This window comes from Rhinolophus sinicus, chromosome X, assembly GCF_036562045.2.
Source record: "Rhinolophus sinicus isolate RSC01 chromosome X, ASM3656204v1, whole genome shotgun sequence".
NCBI lineage: Eukaryota > Metazoa > Chordata > Mammalia > Chiroptera > Rhinolophidae > Rhinolophus > Rhinolophus sinicus.
The window spans coordinates 69,009,883-69,027,128 of record NC_133768.1 but is presented as its reverse complement, the minus strand read 5'-3'; the positions used below and the strand labels follow the sequence as shown (position 1 = coordinate 69,027,128).

Genomic DNA, 17,246 nt, shown 5'->3' with positions numbered 1-17,246 from the left:
ATCAATAAGATTATCAATATTATTTCTTAATAACCAGTTTTGGAAAGGATTTGGAGAAAAGGGAACCCTCATACACTGCTGGTGGGAATATAAATTGGTACAGCCAACATGGAAAACAGTATGGAGGTTCCTTAAACCTACCATATGACCCAGCAATCACTCTTCTGAGTATTTACCCCAAATTGTTGAAAACACTTATTTGTAAAGCTATATGCACCCCTATGTTCATTGCAGCATTACTCAGAATAGTCAAGACCTGGAAACAACCTAACCTCAGTGGATGACTGGATAAAGACATTATGTTACATATATAAAATGGGATACTACTCAGCCATAAAACAATGAAAGATTGCCATTTGTGACATCATGGATGGATCTTGAGAATATTATGCCAAGTGAAATAAGTCAGACATAAAAGGACAAGAACTGCATGATTTCACTCATATGTAAGATATAAAATAAAAAGCAGCAAATTAACAAACAAACAAAACAAAAAACTTATAGATACAGACAACAGAATGGTGGTTACCAGAGGGGAAAAGGGTGAGAAGAGGATGAAGAGGGTAAAGGGGATCAAATACAAGGTGACAGAGGAGACTAGGCTTCAGGTGGTATGCACACAGTGGAGTATAGAGATGTTGTATTATAAAGTTGTACACCTGGAATTAATATAATGTTATTAACCAGTTACCCCAATAAATTTAGTACAAATTTAAAAATGTAAAAAGGCATGTATCATAAACAATCATTTTCACTGACTAATGAGTTTTATACATGCCACGCAAAGCAATCTTAATGTCTTCTCCCTCTTGTCACCTGACAAGACCCTGATTTAGTTAATCACTTATCTGAGAATTTACAAATATGTTCATATGGTATAACCAGCTAGGCTTTATTTCTGGAATGCAAGGGAGTGGTTTATTGTTGGAAAGCCAGTCATTCATTTATGCATTTATTCAACACATTTACTGAGTACTTACTACATGCTATGCATTGTTCTCAATGCTGTGGTTAATAAAACAGTGAATAAAACAGACCGAAATCTCTAATCTCATGGTCTTTACATTATGGTTAGCCAAACAATAAATGAGATAAATAACAAAATGTATAATATATTGTTAGTGATATGTACTAAAAAGTAAAAATTAAAGGCAGGAAAAGATACGAAAAGTCGACATGGGTTGGCATTTCCAATAAGGTGGCCAGGGAAAGAGTCACTAGAAAGCTGACCTTTGAGTAAAGACCTGAAGTCAGTGAGGGAGCTAGGTATGTTAATATCTGGGGAAACAATGTCCCAACCAGGAGGACAAACAAATGCAAAGGTTCAGTGAAGGCATTGAGCCCAGTATGTTCCAGGTACATCAAGGAAGCAGCATGGCTGAACTAGAGGGAGAGTAGTAGAAGATGAGTCATATGGGTGATAGAGTAGAGCCTTGTCAATTGTCATAAGAACATTTGCATTCACTCTAAACATTGTGAGAAGTGAGTGGGGAATTTGAATGTGGAGGATGTGTTGAGAATGGACGATAAAGAGACTAAGTGACAGGGAGGCTGGTCTGTCTACACCACTACAACAACAACTGACGAAGACAAGAAACCTTACAATCAAAGCATTTGATAAACTTACCCATTCCTAAATTTAAAATATATATATATATATATATATATATATATATATATATATATATATATATATATATATATATATATATATTAGTAAAATAGGAATAGGAGGGAACTTCATTTATGCAGTAAAGAATTATACATAATTTACTTAATCATTTTTGGTTAAATTAAATTAGATATAAAAGAAAATATCCTTAACCTGATCAAGAATATATCAGAGTCTGTTCTGACCTGGCATATTCCTCACTCCTGTGGGCTACCAAGACCACAGAACTTATGACTTGCCTCCACTCACGGACATTATTTCTTTGTGCTGCTTTCTTTGTTTTTTTTTGTTTTTTTGGTTTTTGTTTTGTTTTGTTTTGTTTTTTGCAGTACTGATAAACATAAGTGAAAGTACAGTTGAAAAAAGGAAAGAATATATCAGAAACAGCAAAATTTACACTAAATGATGAAATAGAAGAAGCATTCCAACACCCTTCAAGAACAAGATAAAGAGGCACTCAAGCACCACAATTACTCAACATAGTTCTGGATGTTCTGGTCAACATAACACATGCAGAAAATGAAAGGAAAAAAGTATAAATATTGGAAAGGAAGAAATGAAGAATATCATTTGCAGATGGTTATGTATACATACATCAAAAACCAAAGGTAGCACCTGAAAACTACTGGAATTAGTAAAACAGATCACAAAAGTTTGCAAATTATATATATATATATATATATATATATATATATATATATATATATATATATATATATATATATACACATTTTAAGAAAGGAAAAAAACTGTATTAAAATTACACTGGTGGTAACCACTTTGAGCACCTCTTTTAATTGCAGAAGTCAAACGTGACTTGTTTTCATCTTTTGTTACCAGTGTATATTGAGTATTACAATTTTAATAGTTTCTTCCTTTCTTAAAATGTGTGTACATTTTTTTGGCTATATATATTATATATATGAATTATATATATGAATATTTTTCTTAAACAGAAAATTACCTATCAGAAATTCTAATTGGAGAAGGGAATAGCATTTCAGCAACAAAAACTACTAAATACCTAGGAAAACCTGAACAAGTAATAAGAAATACTTAGCTAAAGAAACTTATGAAATTTGATTAACAACCATAAAAATAGAGCTGAGCAAAGTGAAGACATACCTTATTCCTGAAGAGGAAATCTCATGGTTAAGATGTTAGTGTTCCTCAAATTAATTTGCAGATTTACTGCAATTACGATACAAATTCCAAATACTTATCATTAGTTTATTGTTACTCAATTTGGAACTTGATTTATAAGCACAAATGCACTTACCAATATGTGCATAAAAAGAAAGGTGGAAATTGTTAGTGTTGGCTGGGAGTGGAAAAGATATTACAGAGCTCTTTTCCTGTATACTTTATATATTTGTATTTCCTTATTGTTGTGAATATTTTTAACTACTAATGTATATCACTATTATCACCAGAAAAAAAACCTCAAAAGATTCCTAATCTGAGCTATTATATATAACACAGACTTTCTAGGCCATTGTATTGGTTCTCAATATCTAGGGGGAGTGGTAACAGACCCTTTGAGAAACTCATGAGGTCAACGACCTCTATTTCCAGAAATACACTTAACCACACACACACTCACAAACAAAAGATTGCATAGAATTTCAGGTAGACCACAGAGGTAGCTAGTTAAGAATGCCTACACTAGGTTAATCGCTATGTGCAGTGGGGAAAAGTATATCCCTTGGGCCCTGGGGGGAAAAAATTGGCTGAGGGGGCACCAAAGCGGGCATAGGCTTCAGGCCCTGATCCTGCAGCAAGGCTAGGTTCTCCCTGGGTGCGCTATGGTGAGCAGGCCAGACGTGAGGAGGCTGCACCAGGCTGCACCTCTCAAGCCAGGTGGTAGCCACAAACAGTGTTAGGAGCAATGTTAACTTGAGCGCCGAGGATGAGGGCAGAGCAGGAGGACCTGGGTGCTTCCCCCAGCTATCATTTCTCCAGGCTTCATGGAAACCCACAGCTGCAGGGGTAGGTGGGAACAGCAAGCCCTTCTATGCATCCCTGAGTGAATTGGGAGGCGGGAGGGAGGGAAGAAGCAGGCACCTACTTAGGTTAGTCATGTGACTAAAGGTGGCATTTACCACCTTGGTCACCTGTGCATGTATACCTTTGGAGTGCGCAACAGTCAGGTGCCTGACTGCAGGAGATGAGAGGCTTTGGCATATGGGAGGGGGTAGAGGGGCAGCGCCTCCCCCAACCCCTTGACAGGACAAGGAGGTTTTCACCATCTCTGCCTCCCTCACGTCTGTCATTTCCTTGGCCTGACAGCTTTTCTTTTTGCCAGAGCTGAATCACAAAACTGGAACCTAATCCAGGGACAGGTGTTCAAAACTGTCATGGATACAGCCATCAAATTACAGGAGGTTCACACAGCAGTCAGCAATGGTTTGGGAACATTACATAAATGTATTTCTCTAACAAAACAAGACAGGATCATTTATTTATCTAACTTAAAAGCTGTCCCAGAAGGAGAAAAAGTAAGATATTATTTGTCTAAATAAAAAACATTGGACAACTGAACATCTCTCCATGGACCAATTTGCAGATCATATGGAGACATGCTTATCTTATTGAGAAAAATCCCATTTTCAGATGTCCAAGTACCTCAGCATGTTTTGAAACTATTTCCTACATGGCCAGTAAAATTCATTTTCCATGTGGTAAAAGTTAACCAAGATTAGTGGTGCCTGCCAATATTAGTGGGAAATCTTTTTTATAAAGCATGCCTGCTCTTTTTGTGTTGCTGCTTCCCCCACTGAACTCTTGTTTTGCTGTATTTTCTTACTATAATAATAAGGGTGGTGATAGCTTTAAAAACAAAATAGAGGAGTGTTACAGAAGTACAGACCCCACTCCCACCTCCTGTTTCCTTTCTCACACTCTGCCTCTTACTATACTGGAGCAGGGGCCCAACTGCATGGGAAATGATGGGCCCTAGTGGACCAGGGATTGGAAGTGGAACAAGGAGCAAGTGTCCAGTTGTCCAGGAGAGGATGAGACAATTCCCCAACAACAACAAAAAATAAGGTAAAAATTGTCAATAGCCAAAGAAGATGCATCCCCTCCGCCCAACCAGAGAAAGGCAAATTCTAACACACGGAAAAGGGGCTGCTTTTGGCTTCCAGGACTACAAAGAGAAAAAACTGAGTGACAGGACCTGATGTGGTGGGGTGAGGTGGGAGTGGGGGTAAAGGAGGGGGCTCGTGCTTTTAGTGGGAGTGGAAATTGGGAACCCAAGCTTACTGGCGATGCAGCTCCCACGTGACCAGGAGCTGACGTGGGCAAAGGTATTTAAAGCCCTAACCGCCGTCCTCCGTCCTCCTCTGGGTACCAACTCTATTGCGCTGCGCACTGCCGTGCGTTTAACCCAGGCGAGGAGGAGGAGGAGAAAATTCCCCCAGATCCGGGCAGGTGGGTGTGAGGGTGGGCATGGCCGGCACCCCTGAAAGGGGTAGCCCCATGATGCGGAAGTCTGAGGCCGCGGGCGCCTCCGCCTTGCCGGCTCCTGGCCGCCTTTCCAGATCCCCGCGCTTAGTCGCGGCTCATTTTGGTGGGCGGTGGGGAGAGGGGGAGGGGGGACGTAAAGATTCTAAGAGAATCCGCTTACTTCCTCTCCCAGCCAGTGTTTTTGGCTTTTGTTTTTTGACACTCAGGCCCTGCACCCCACATCCCATCCTGTTTTGAGAGGAGGGAAGAGAAATAAACGTGGCAGAGCGTATAAGGCCACTGGGGAGGTTGGAAAGGGTGACCGCAATTTGGAAACAATCCAGTCGGTTCACTCCCACCCTCACTTTGAAGATACCTCCCCTGGACCACCATTTCCGCACCCTCTCCTCCCCATGGTGGGGCCCCTGTCATTTGGGGGTGCTGGGAAATGGGTGTGCCATCCTATATAGGAGAGATGGCGGGTTTGGCGCTGTCTGGGCTTCACAGGAGGGGGGACCCTAAAGGAATCCGGTATTAAACCACCGTGCTAACTTCCAGGCTGCTTTCAAGACACCTCCATACAGCCCTTCACCCCCATTTTTTCAGTCCTGGAAAAGGATTTTGGGTACCCTAGCGGGAGAAATGGCGGTTAACTGGCAATTTTGGTGGGGGGTGGGAAGCGGAGCCCAGAGCGGAGAAACGGGAAAATCACGACCCTCAAACCAAAAGGGCAGGCATTGGGGCTCCTGTTCTGTAGGCTACTGCTAGGCCTGGGTGCTGGGGACTGAAGGACGAGTGGTCCTCGGAGACGGACACTAGATTGTTTGGCAGTACTCCCTGGTCCCGCGTCCCATCCAGCTTTCCCTGCACCTTCGCCCCGCCCCCTTTCGCTTCGGTGCAGGAGAAGGGGTGTGGCTGTGTGTCTCCGAGAAATGGCGGACGGGGGGCGGGGCAAGTGAAAGGAGGGGTTGAGTGCCTGGCGAGTCTGCGCGTGAGGGTGGATTGGGGTGGAGGGGAGGGGTGAGAAGAATTGGAATTGAGAGGTGGAACCATTTGTTATTCTGGTATGTGAACGCTAAAAGCCATTATTGAGACTCTTGTCCTGGGTTTGTTCAATCCACCAGGCTCCAATGTCTGCTGTCTATATTTCTGCTCTCTTCAGTCTGTCTTTAGAATGAAACTTGAACTAAACTGAAGGAGGGAAAAATAGCCCTGAATCCTTGGAGGTCAGTGTGGGGGATGGGAACTGTCTGGGAACCCCTACTGTGGGTGTGGCAGAAACCAGAGCAGAGTCTGGGACCAGAAGCTCCTTTCCCCCCATCTTCTCCCTCTTTACAAGACACCCTTGCCCTGGACCTGCCCCTTTTGGTGCAGGGAAAGGAGTGTGACATCTGCCTTCTTAATAAATGGTTAGAGGAGGAAGGAATACGGATGGAAAGAAGAGAACTGTGAGGAAGAAACTTGGCCCACAGGGGTTCAAATCAGGAAAAGAAGAGGAATCCATCTACCAAAGTCCCCAAAATGCCCTTTTTGGGATCTCTCCACAGGTCTCTCTGCCTTTTTGGCCTTGCACAGCAACAAGCTTGGTGGAAAAGGGCAAACTGCTCCTGCTCCCAGCAGGTTGGTATGTGCATGAGCACCATCTGGAGACCCTTGGGGTTGGGGTGGGAGGATCAGAGCAGAATCTGAGATCGCTACTGTCTTTACTGCTCTCCACCAGCTTTCCTGACATCAATACAGCCTCTTGTCTCCCATGTAGGTGCTGGGAAATTGTGTATGTTGGCATTGGACAAGGCAGGCTAGGGATGAAAATGTAGAGAACATTGGACAACCAGGGTCCTGAATCAGCAAACACAGGCCTCCATACCTGTGTTTGGGTACTAGCCAACCCATCAAGCATTATGTCCCCAAATTCTCCTCTAAGTAGATCTGGTTAGGCATGAAGTGAGCCACAGTCCTAAGCCTCATTTCTATCCTTTACCCCAGGTCCTGCTTGGCTTGCAGTCTCTGCAGAACTTGCGAGCCTGAGCTGAAGTGCCTTGCCCTGACGTATACACATCCCGCTTGGGCAAGCCAGCTCCACGCCTGATCAGAGAATCATTCCAGCTATACCATGAGCCGAGTTCGGGATGCTGGCTGTGTAGCCGCGGGGATAGTGATCGGGGCAAGTGCTTGGTACTGTGTCTACAAATACACCAGGCGAAGAAACCAGACAAAGAAGAGACTGGCTAAGCCCAAAACCAGGGCTTTGACTGGGACTGGAGCCAAGGCTAGAGCCGGACTAAGGGCTGGATTCACAATCGACCTTGGACCAGGATTTGGTCCCCCAACCCAAGTCCGTGGTGGGGCAAAGGACAGGGCCCAGGATGAAGCCTCTGCCCTGGATGCGACTGGAGCTGAGACAGTGGCCCCAGCTGCATCCAGTACTGAGGCTCAGAGTGGAGCAAGAAGTCTGGCGCAGGAGGCAGAAGGGGTCTGCATTGAGCCTAAGGCTGAATCAGTAGTTGAGGTGGAAGTGGCTTCTATAATAGTACCACCTCCTGGGGAGGCAGAGGCCGCCAAAATGGCTGGGGCTCCCAAATTTGCAGAATCCCCTAACACAGCAGAAGCTCCTGGAGCACCAGTGGTGTCTCCCAGGACGCCAGCACCTACTGAGGCAGCAGCACTTACTGAGGCTGCAGAGACTCCAGTACCAGCAACGCTTACTGGGGTGGCAGCGCCTTCTGGAGCCACAGCGCCTTTTGGAGCAGCAGTGCCTTCTGGGGCGGCAGCGCCTACGGGGGCTGCAGAGGCTCCTGGGACCTCAGTGTCCCCTAAAACAGTGGCAGCCACCAAGAAAGCGACCCCTGGTGCTCATAGTGGGGCTATACCTAAAGCCGGGTCAGCGACTGGAGCTGTACCCAAAGGTGGTGCCAAGGGTGGAACCAGGTCCCGGACTGGAGGCAGGGGGAAGGGGAGGAAAACCAACAAGGTTGAAGTAGACGAATTGGGGCTGGGCTTCCGCCCTGGGGATGGAGCTGCAGCAGCTGCTGCAGCCTCAGCTAATGGGGGACAGGCTTTCCTGGCAGAGATCCCTGATTCTGAGGAAGGGGAGTCCGGGTGGACTGATACAGAGTCGGAGTCAGACTCTGAGCCTGAGACCCAGCAGAGAGGAAGAGGGAGGAGGCCTGTTCCCATGCAGAAGCGCCCCTTTCCTTATGAAATTGATGAGATTCTGGGTGTCCGAGATCTCAGGAAAGTCCTTGCTTTGCTTCAGAAATCAGATGATCCTTTCATCCAACAGGTAGCTTTGCTCACTCTGAGCAACAATGCCAATTATTCATGCAACCAAGACACAATTCGCAAATTGGGAGGCCTCCCAATTATTGCAAACATGATCAACAAAACTGATCCCCACATTAAGGAAAAAGCCTTAATGGCCATGAATAACCTGAGTGAGAATTATGAAAATCAGGGCAGGCTTCAGGTGTACATGAATAAAGTAATGGATGATATCATGGCCTCGAACCTGAACTCAGCAGTACAGGTAGTTGGACTAAAATTTTTAACAAACATGACTATTACTAATGACTACCAGCACCTGCTTGTCAATTCTATTGCAAACTTTTTCCGTTTGTTATCTCAGGGAGGTGGAAAAATCAAGGTTGAGATTTTGAAAATACTTTCAAATTTTGCTGAAAATCCAGACATGTTAAAAAAGCTGCTCAGTACCCAAGTGCCATCATCATTTAGTTCCCTCTATAATTCTTATGTGGAATCAGAAATTCTTATTAATGCCCTTACTCTATTTGAGATCATCTATGACAATCTCAGAGCAGAAGTATTCAACTACAGAGAATTCAATAAAGGTTCCCTTTTTTACTTATGCACTACATCTGGAGTATGTGTTAAGAAAATTCGAGCCTTAGCAGATCACCATGACCTCTTGGTGAAAGTGAAAGTTATAAAACTAGTGGACAAATTTTGATTGGCTATGTGCTCTCAAAAGACTTGAAATAATTTCTTGGTTTTGCAGTCTGGAAGCAATTAAAATCGAAAGTTACTGCTTTTCCACTTGCTCATACAGTAAAGGGATCCTTTCAGCTGCCAGTTGTGAATAATGTATCATCCAGAGTGATGTTATCTGTGACAGTCTCCAGCTTTAAGCTGAACCATTTTATGAATACCAAATAAATAGTCCTCTTGTACTGAAAACACATTTGTGACTTTAATCATGCTGCTTGAATGGAAATATTTTTACTGGTTCCTCTACGTTAATTGACAGTGAACCTGTCGATCATGAATAGCCTACACTTCTATCATTTGTTTTGACTTGAATTTATCCACCAAAGACTTCATTTGTGTATCATCAATAAAGTTGTATGTTTCAACTGACAAAAATTTGTTCTCATGCTTGAATCTAAAATCTAGCTGGAGAGATAAGGTACATAAATAGAAAAGGATTGCTAACAGTACCTGGGCATATGCCCATCGTCAAGTATATGCTGCCTGGTTAAATTAAGCAGAAGTTATTAGAAGGCTTCAAGGAGGAGGGGCACACTTAAGCTTGGCCCTGGAGGACAGCATGAGAAAACAGAAGGGCATTTCACGAGGGAGAAATGGCTTGAAGAAAGGCACAGAAGTGGGAAATCTGTTCCTGTGATAGAAAGGTAAACACCTTGCCTGAAATGGAAGATGTAGGAAGAAGAGTGACGAAACAGGAAGGTGGAAATGTAGAGTGAGGATACTTTGGGGAAGACTCTGACCCCAAGCTGAGATATTGAAATACCCTGCCATATTCTGGGATTTAATGGATATTTTTGACAAAAGGAACAATAATTTGATGGCAAAGAGCAAAATGGATTAGTGCTGGGCTGGAGTTAGGTGTGGAGATGAGAAACAAGAACATTTGTTAGGAATTTATGATGAACCAAGCATGAGATGATGATGAGTGAAGTAGTGTGGTGACTACAGGAACCATTAGGGAATGATGGTAATAAGAGACTTTTACAAAAAAAAAAAAAAAAAAAAAAGAAGAAGAAGAAGAAAAAAGAAAGTACCAAGATCTGTTGCTGACTTGGCTGTAGGTTGACATACAGGGAGGATTGTATAATCTGATGCAGGCCTTGACAGAGAAAGCCCTCTTTCTCGGGCAGTTCTGGTGACTAAGAAATGCCAAAGTGAGTTACCATTTCTAATGATAAAAAAAGCTGTGTGACAGGTAGAATGATTTTTGGTGCAAAGAGTGTTTTTCTTTCCCTAGGGTTAGAGGTCTAAGACTGTCTTCTTTTAGAAGAGGGACAGTGGTGAGGCCTTTATGGGAACCCCATCCCCACCCCCTGAGTTCACTTTAGAGCAAATGCATCTTCCTACTTCTTCTCCCTGTCCCACTGAAGCAATGAAAGAAGAAAATGGGAAACATCCCAGAGATTTTCCAAACCCAGCCCACTTTCCTGTCACCTCTCACAAAATCCTCATTTTTGTGCAACTGTATGGTAGGTTGTAGCAGGAATAGAGATAAGGACTCTGGGGAGGTGGTCACATAGGAAAGGGACAGATTGGTATTATATATTGGTACAACTTATCTGGAAGGCAATTTGATAATCTTCATAAGAAGCCTTAAAGATGTACATACCTTTCAGCCAAGCATTCCACTTATAGGATTTTTTCCTAAAGAAATAATCAAATAATTGTACACAGAGGAATATATAAGGATGTTCATTTGAGTACTGTTTCTAAGAGAGAAAAATTAGAAGCAACTTAAATGTCTAACACTATGGAATTGGCTAGACAATAGGTAGTACGTCCACACAGTAAAATATTGTGCAACAATTAAAAACTCAATACTTCTATATTATTTGCATGAAAGGATATTAACCATATGTAGGAGTTTTTGGCATCAGTCAAAAAAGGCTTCTGCAATTGAAAGCGGGTGAAAATTCTTTCAGATGTTTATTATATAATCTCTTGTGTTTTTACACAGAATTGGGATCATATTGTATATCAGCGATTCTCAATATGCAGTTCACAGAACACTGCAGGTTTCTGAAACTGTAAGGTCACAATGATTTTCAAAACAATACTAACAGATTATTTGCTATTGTCACTAAATTGACATTTCCACTAATGGTACTGTAACTCCTAGTGCCTTAGCATAGATCAAGGCAGTGTCCCCAAATTGTACTAGTAGTAATTGATTTCTTTACAGACACACACACACACACACACACACATTTTAAATCCAGTTTCATTTTAAAATGTCCTTAATAGAATCCTTATTTACAATAAAATTATAAATTTTATTATATCTCGATGCTTGAGTGCACGTCTCTTTAATATTCTGTGTGATAAAATAGGAAATGTGTACAAAGAACTATTCTACATAGCTTAATACAATGGTTATCTCAAAAAAAATATTTACACAGTCATTTGAGTTGTACCCTGAATTAGCTTATTTTCTCATGGAATACTATTTTTACTTGAAAGAATGACTGGCAGAATGGTTTTTCAGACTTGGATATTGGGCAGACATTTTTTTGAAAATGAATGAGGTGAGCCTTTAAGGAAAACAACTGACAATATTTGTCATCAACAATAAAATTTGAACTTTCAAGCAAAATTACAATTTTGTAAAACTTGTATCCGCAGCTGTAGGCTTCACAGCTTGTAATAGTTAAGGATTTTTCTGAAGATATAAGTGATGATGATAAAGGTGAAACCCTTTTTCCTTTTTCTCCTTTTCTCCTTTTAGGAGAGAAATGATGGAGGAGTCTTGGGCCTAATTTTTATCTTACTCAGTTTTACTGTGACCATTATAACCCAGATGACATAGAACCCCAGGCCATTTAATAAAGAGTATCACTACTGTGGTAACAAGGCGACCCTGCGTGAGGCTAGACCTAAGATTGTTTGAACCCTTAAGAAGGAGAAGCTGAAAAGATGTCTATCCTGGAACAGTAAAGACTTCTTCTGGGTGAGGTAGAAGTGGTATCTGAGCTCATATACTGAAGATGGATGCATCAGCGTCTCTTGGCTTGATCCCAGCTATTCCGGTAATCCAACCAGATTTCTTTCCTCTAATTAACAGTAAAAACTTCCATCGCCTTCAGATGAAACCTATTCCCATGCAGAGATAATGTAGTCTAGCCTTATGAATGAGCTAAGACTCACACAATAGGTAAATATCTCATTTCCTAAAGTCTAAGCTTTTGTGTCTTAAATGACATCACATGTGAAGGATCAACAGCATAGTCCGGATGTGTTGAGATTTTAAAAGGGTAGTTCTTTGGAAATATTTAACTTAGTAAAATACTAAAAATAGGCACCAGGAATTAAATATGAGCTACATAGTGTTCTATAATTACTGAAATGTGACTGTTGAAACATTCCTTAGACATTCTGTACTATAGTTTTTACCTTTTATATTGTGTGTCCAGAGCATGGGTAAAGTGGGACAGTCCTCACAACAATGTTTGCAGTGAATACTCCTGCCTTCCTTCCTTTAATTTATTGGTCTGGGTAAAAATTAGATCAAGAAATGATCGTGTTCTTTAAAAAAAAAATAAACTGATTAATGGAAGGACTGATAACACAGCACTGTCATTTTAGTGATAGAGCACAAGGATGAAGTGATACATACTTGTGCTCTTTTTTTTTTTATTTTATTGGGGAAGGGGAACAGGACTATATTGGGGAACAGTGTGTACTTCCGGGACTTTTCCAAGTCAAGTTGTTGTCCTTTCAATCTTAGTTGTGGAGGTCACAGCTCAGCTCCATGTCCAGTTGCCATTGTTAGTTGCAGGGTGTGCAGCCCACCATCCCTTGAGGGAGTCAAGGAGTCGAACCAGCAACCTTGTGGTTGAGAGCATATGCTCCAACCAACTGAGCCATCTGATCACCCAGGACCTCAGCGGCAGCTCATTGACTTCATTCCAGTTGTGGAGGGCGCAGCTCGCTGGCCTATGTGGGAATCGAACTGGCAGCCCTGTTGCCCAGAGCTCACGCTCTAACCAACTGAGCCACCTGTCCACCCCAAGGAATGAACTATTGATACACACAACAACTTGGAAGGATCTCGAGAGTATTATACTGAGTCAAAAGAAGCCAATCTCAAAAGGTCAAACTGTGTGATTCCATTTATATACCATTCTTTTCTTAAATTTTTAAAAAATTTTATTTTGAAATTACAGTTGACATACAACATCATATTAGTTTCAGGTATACAGCATACTGATTAGACATTTGTTTAACTTATGAAGTAATCACCCCAACAAATCTAGTACTCACCTGGCACTGTACATAGTTATTACAATATTATTGATTATACTCCCTATGCTATACTTTGCATCCCCATGACTCTTTTGTAACTACCATGTATCCCTGAAAATAAGACTGGGTCTTATATTAATTCTTGCTCCAAAAGACGTATTAGGGCTTATGTTCAGAGGATGTCACCCTTAAAAATCATGCTAGAGCTTATTTTCTGGTTGAGTTTTATTTTCGGGGAAACATGGTACCAATTTGTACCTTTTAATCCCTTCCCCCTTCACCTATTACTCCAACTCCACTCCCATCTGGCAATCATTAAAATGTTCTCTATATCTATGAGTTTGTTTCTGTTTTTATTTGTTCATTTATTTTGTTTTTTACATTCCACATATAAGTGAAATCGTGTGGCACTTGTCTTTCTCCGCCTGACTTATTTCACTGAGCAAAATACATTCCAAGTTCATCCATGTTTTTGAAGATGGCAACATTCTGGAAATGAAAAAAATTATACAGATGAAAAAGAGAATACCATATTTCCCCTAAAAATAAGACCTAACCGGAAAATAAACCCTAACATAATTTTTCAGGATGCTCGTAATATAAGCCCTACCCCAAAAATAAGCTCCAGTTAAGATCATCAGCCAGACAGTTGCATTTAGTACGTCCGTTGAAACACAAGATGGATGTATTAAATTATAAAATAGGTGGGGAGACGTCATCAAAATGGCGGCGTGATGTTAGCCTCTATAAACTCCCCTGGAATTTACAACTAATCGAACAAAAATAACTCCAAAAAGGACTCCCTGCACAGCAGACAGGCAACATGAAGAGGCCCACTACTGAATTCACCTACAGGGGGGCAAATTGCATGAGCAGGAGAAGAGGGAAGGGAGAAGTACACAGACGGAGCCCGCACAGGCGCAGGATGCAGACATAACTCAGTGCTCCGAGCTTGCTGCTTCCCGGAACTACCGCAGCTGTGGGAGAGGGAAGAACTCGGACTGCTAGGGCTCTGCTTATGGCCCACAGGGCTGAGGAGGCAGCATATAACACAGCTGAACCCAAAGCTCATGGCAGAGACCTCGGAGAAAAGACTGAGGGAAGAAGGCAGAAAATGGTGGTTTAAGCCCTCACTGCCGAGCAGAGAAGGGAAGCCTTAGGCACTGAGACTAGCCACCCCCACCCTACCCTCCCAGAGCTCGCCCCATCCCCACCTGCCTGGTGCTAGAAATGGAACAGTAGCAGTGTCAGATCAAAATAATAAAATATTTGCTATTCTGAGAACTGTGGACCACAGACACAGACTCGCAGCCCAACTAGTTCTGGCAAAGCGGAGGGAGCTATGGAAGCAGGACCGGCTGTGGTGGTGGTCGCCGCCATTGCTCTGGACCACCTCTCACAACACAGCCTGCCCCTGGCCCCACCTATCTGGGCGGATCCCTGCAGGAGCAAACAGAACTGCTGAAACATAAGGGCTCTGAATCTGGTGCAGGAAGAGCTTTGGAACTTCAAAAGCTCTCCGCATACCCACCGGGACACTGCGCCCTGTGACCTAGGCAAACTATTAACAGAGGAGAAGCCCATCTCCCAGGGAATACCCCATTGTGTGATAAGCTGGAATAGTGCAGAGAAAACATAGCACTACCTGTGAGAGAGAGAAAAAGGCTGCAGTCAGAGAAAAAATAAAACATTCTACCAACAAGTACCAGAAAACTAAAGACCTCTTCCTATCAATCTGTTGCAGAAGGCACTCTTGAAGATGTTGAGGAAGAGAAATAATACATCATTAATTGCCATGAATAACCAAGGCAACAGGACAGCTCAGAAAGAAAGTGAAAAGTCTCCACAAAAGGAACTTAAAGATACGGAAATATGTGACTTAAATGACAAAGAATTCAAGATTGCAGTTCTGAAAAAACTCAACAAGATGCAAGAAAACACAGATTGGCAGTTAAATGAACTCAGAAACACAATCAAAGAACAGCATGAGCATTTTACGAAAGAGATTGAAATTTTAAAAAGACCCAAATAGAATTTCTGGAGATTAAGAACTCAATAGAAGAAATTAAGAATGAAATAACCAGCTTAGGTAGTAGAGTTGACCAGATGGAGGAAAGAATCAGTGACATCGAAGATAGAAACCTGGAAATGACACAGATGGAAGAAGAAAGAGACTTGAGACTTAAAAGAAATGAAAGAACTCTACAAGAACTTTCTGACTCCATCAGAAAGAGCAATATAAGAATAATGGGCATACCAGAAGGAGAAGAAAGAGAGAAGGGAACAGAGAATATATTCAAACAAATTGTCGATGAGAACTTCCCAAACTTGTGGACAGAACTGGACCCTCGAATCCAAGAAGCAAATAGAACACCTAATTACCTCAATCCCAACAGGCCGTCTCCAAGGCACATTGTATTGAAGCTGTCTAAAATCAACGACAAAGAAAGAATCCTCAAGGCAGCCAGGGAAAAGAAGACGGTATCCTTACAAAGGAAAGCCCATTAGATTATCATCAGATTTTTCAGCAGAAACTCTACAAGCCAGGAGGGAGTGGAACCAAATATTCAAACTATTGAAAGAGAGAAATTATGAGCCAAGAATAATATATCCAGCAAAGATATCCTTTAGATATGAAGGAGGAATAAAGACCTTTCCAGACATACAGAAGCTGAGGGAATTTTCTAATACATGACCTGCACTACAAGAAATACTAAAGGAGGCTATTTGACCACCATCAACAGGGACAATTTGTGGCAACCAAAACTCAAAAAGGGGGAGAGTAAAGGCCTGAACCGGAATATGGGAATGGAGAAAGTAAGCATGCTGAAGAAAATGGAATACTCTAAATATCAAACTTTCTTTTACATAAACTTAAGGGTAACCACTCAAAAAAATCCAGAACTGAAATATATACTGTAATAAAAGAAGAAACAGAGGGAAACATCATAGAATACCACCACACAGAAATAATAGACAACAACAAAAAGGCAAAGAAACAATGGAGACACAGCCTTACCAGAAAACTAAAGATAGAATGACAGGAAATCCTCACATATCAATAATCACCCTAAATGTAAATGGACTGAACTCACCAATAAAAAGGCACAGAGTAGCAGATTGGATCAAAAAACTAAACCCAACCATATGCTGTCTCCAAGAGACACATCTCAGCTACAAGGACAAGCATAGACTCAAAGTGAAAGGGTGGAAATTGACACTCCAAGCAAATGGTACCCAGAGAAAATCAGGTGTAGCCATAATGATATCAGATGAAACAGGGTGAAAAGATAACAAGAGACAAAGATGGACATTTCATAATGGTGAAGGGGACTGTACAACAAGAAGACATAACAGTCATCAATATTTATGCCCCCAATCAGGGAGCACCGAAATATACCAAGCAACTACTAACAGAACTAAAGGGAGAAATTGACCAAAACACAATTATACTAGGGGACTTAAATACATCATTGACAGCTATGGATAGATCATCCAAACAGAAAATAAATAATGAAATAGCAGCCCTAAATGACACATTAGATGAAATGGACATAATTGACATTTATAGAGCACTTCATCCTAAAACATCAGACTATACATTCTTTTCTAGTGTACATGGAACATTCTCAAGGATAGACCATATATTGGGACATAAAATCAGCCTCAGCAAATTTAAGAAGATTGAAATCATACCAAGCATATTCTCTGATCACAAGGCTTTGAAATTGGATATCAACTGCAAAAAGAAAGCAGGAAAAACACAAATACATGGAGATTAAACAACATACTTTTAAAGAACGACTGGGTCAAAGAAGAAATTAGAGGAGAGATCAAAAGATACATAGAAACAAATGACAATGAAAATACATCCTACCAA

General features: G+C 41.7%; 1 protein-coding gene across 3 annotated transcripts; it reads left to right on the top strand.

Annotated features, from left to right (window-relative positions):
- Positions 1–4,964: 4,964 nt before the first annotated feature.
- ARMCX2 (armadillo repeat containing X-linked 2) lies at positions 4,965–9,514 on the top strand. 3 transcript variants are annotated; one of them, XM_074323636.1, is made up of 4 exons: positions 4,970–5,104; positions 6,244–6,345; positions 6,667–6,739; positions 7,106–9,514. In XM_074323636.1, the coding sequence occupies exon 4, from the start codon at positions 7,233–7,235 to the stop codon at positions 9,084–9,086; it is 1,854 nt and encodes a 617-aa protein (XP_074179737.1). In that variant the 5' UTR covers positions 4,970–5,104; positions 6,244–6,345; positions 6,667–6,739; positions 7,106–7,232; the 3' UTR covers positions 9,087–9,514. The 3 variants fall into 3 exon arrangements, with proteins under 3 accessions (XP_019572241.2, XP_074179737.1, XP_019572242.2); XM_019716682.2 differs by lacking the exon at positions 6,244–6,345 and having other exon boundaries at positions 4,965–5,104; XM_019716683.2 differs by lacking the exons at positions 6,244–6,345; positions 6,667–6,739 and having other exon boundaries at positions 5,006–5,104.
- Positions 9,515–17,246: the final 7,732 nt, after the last annotated feature.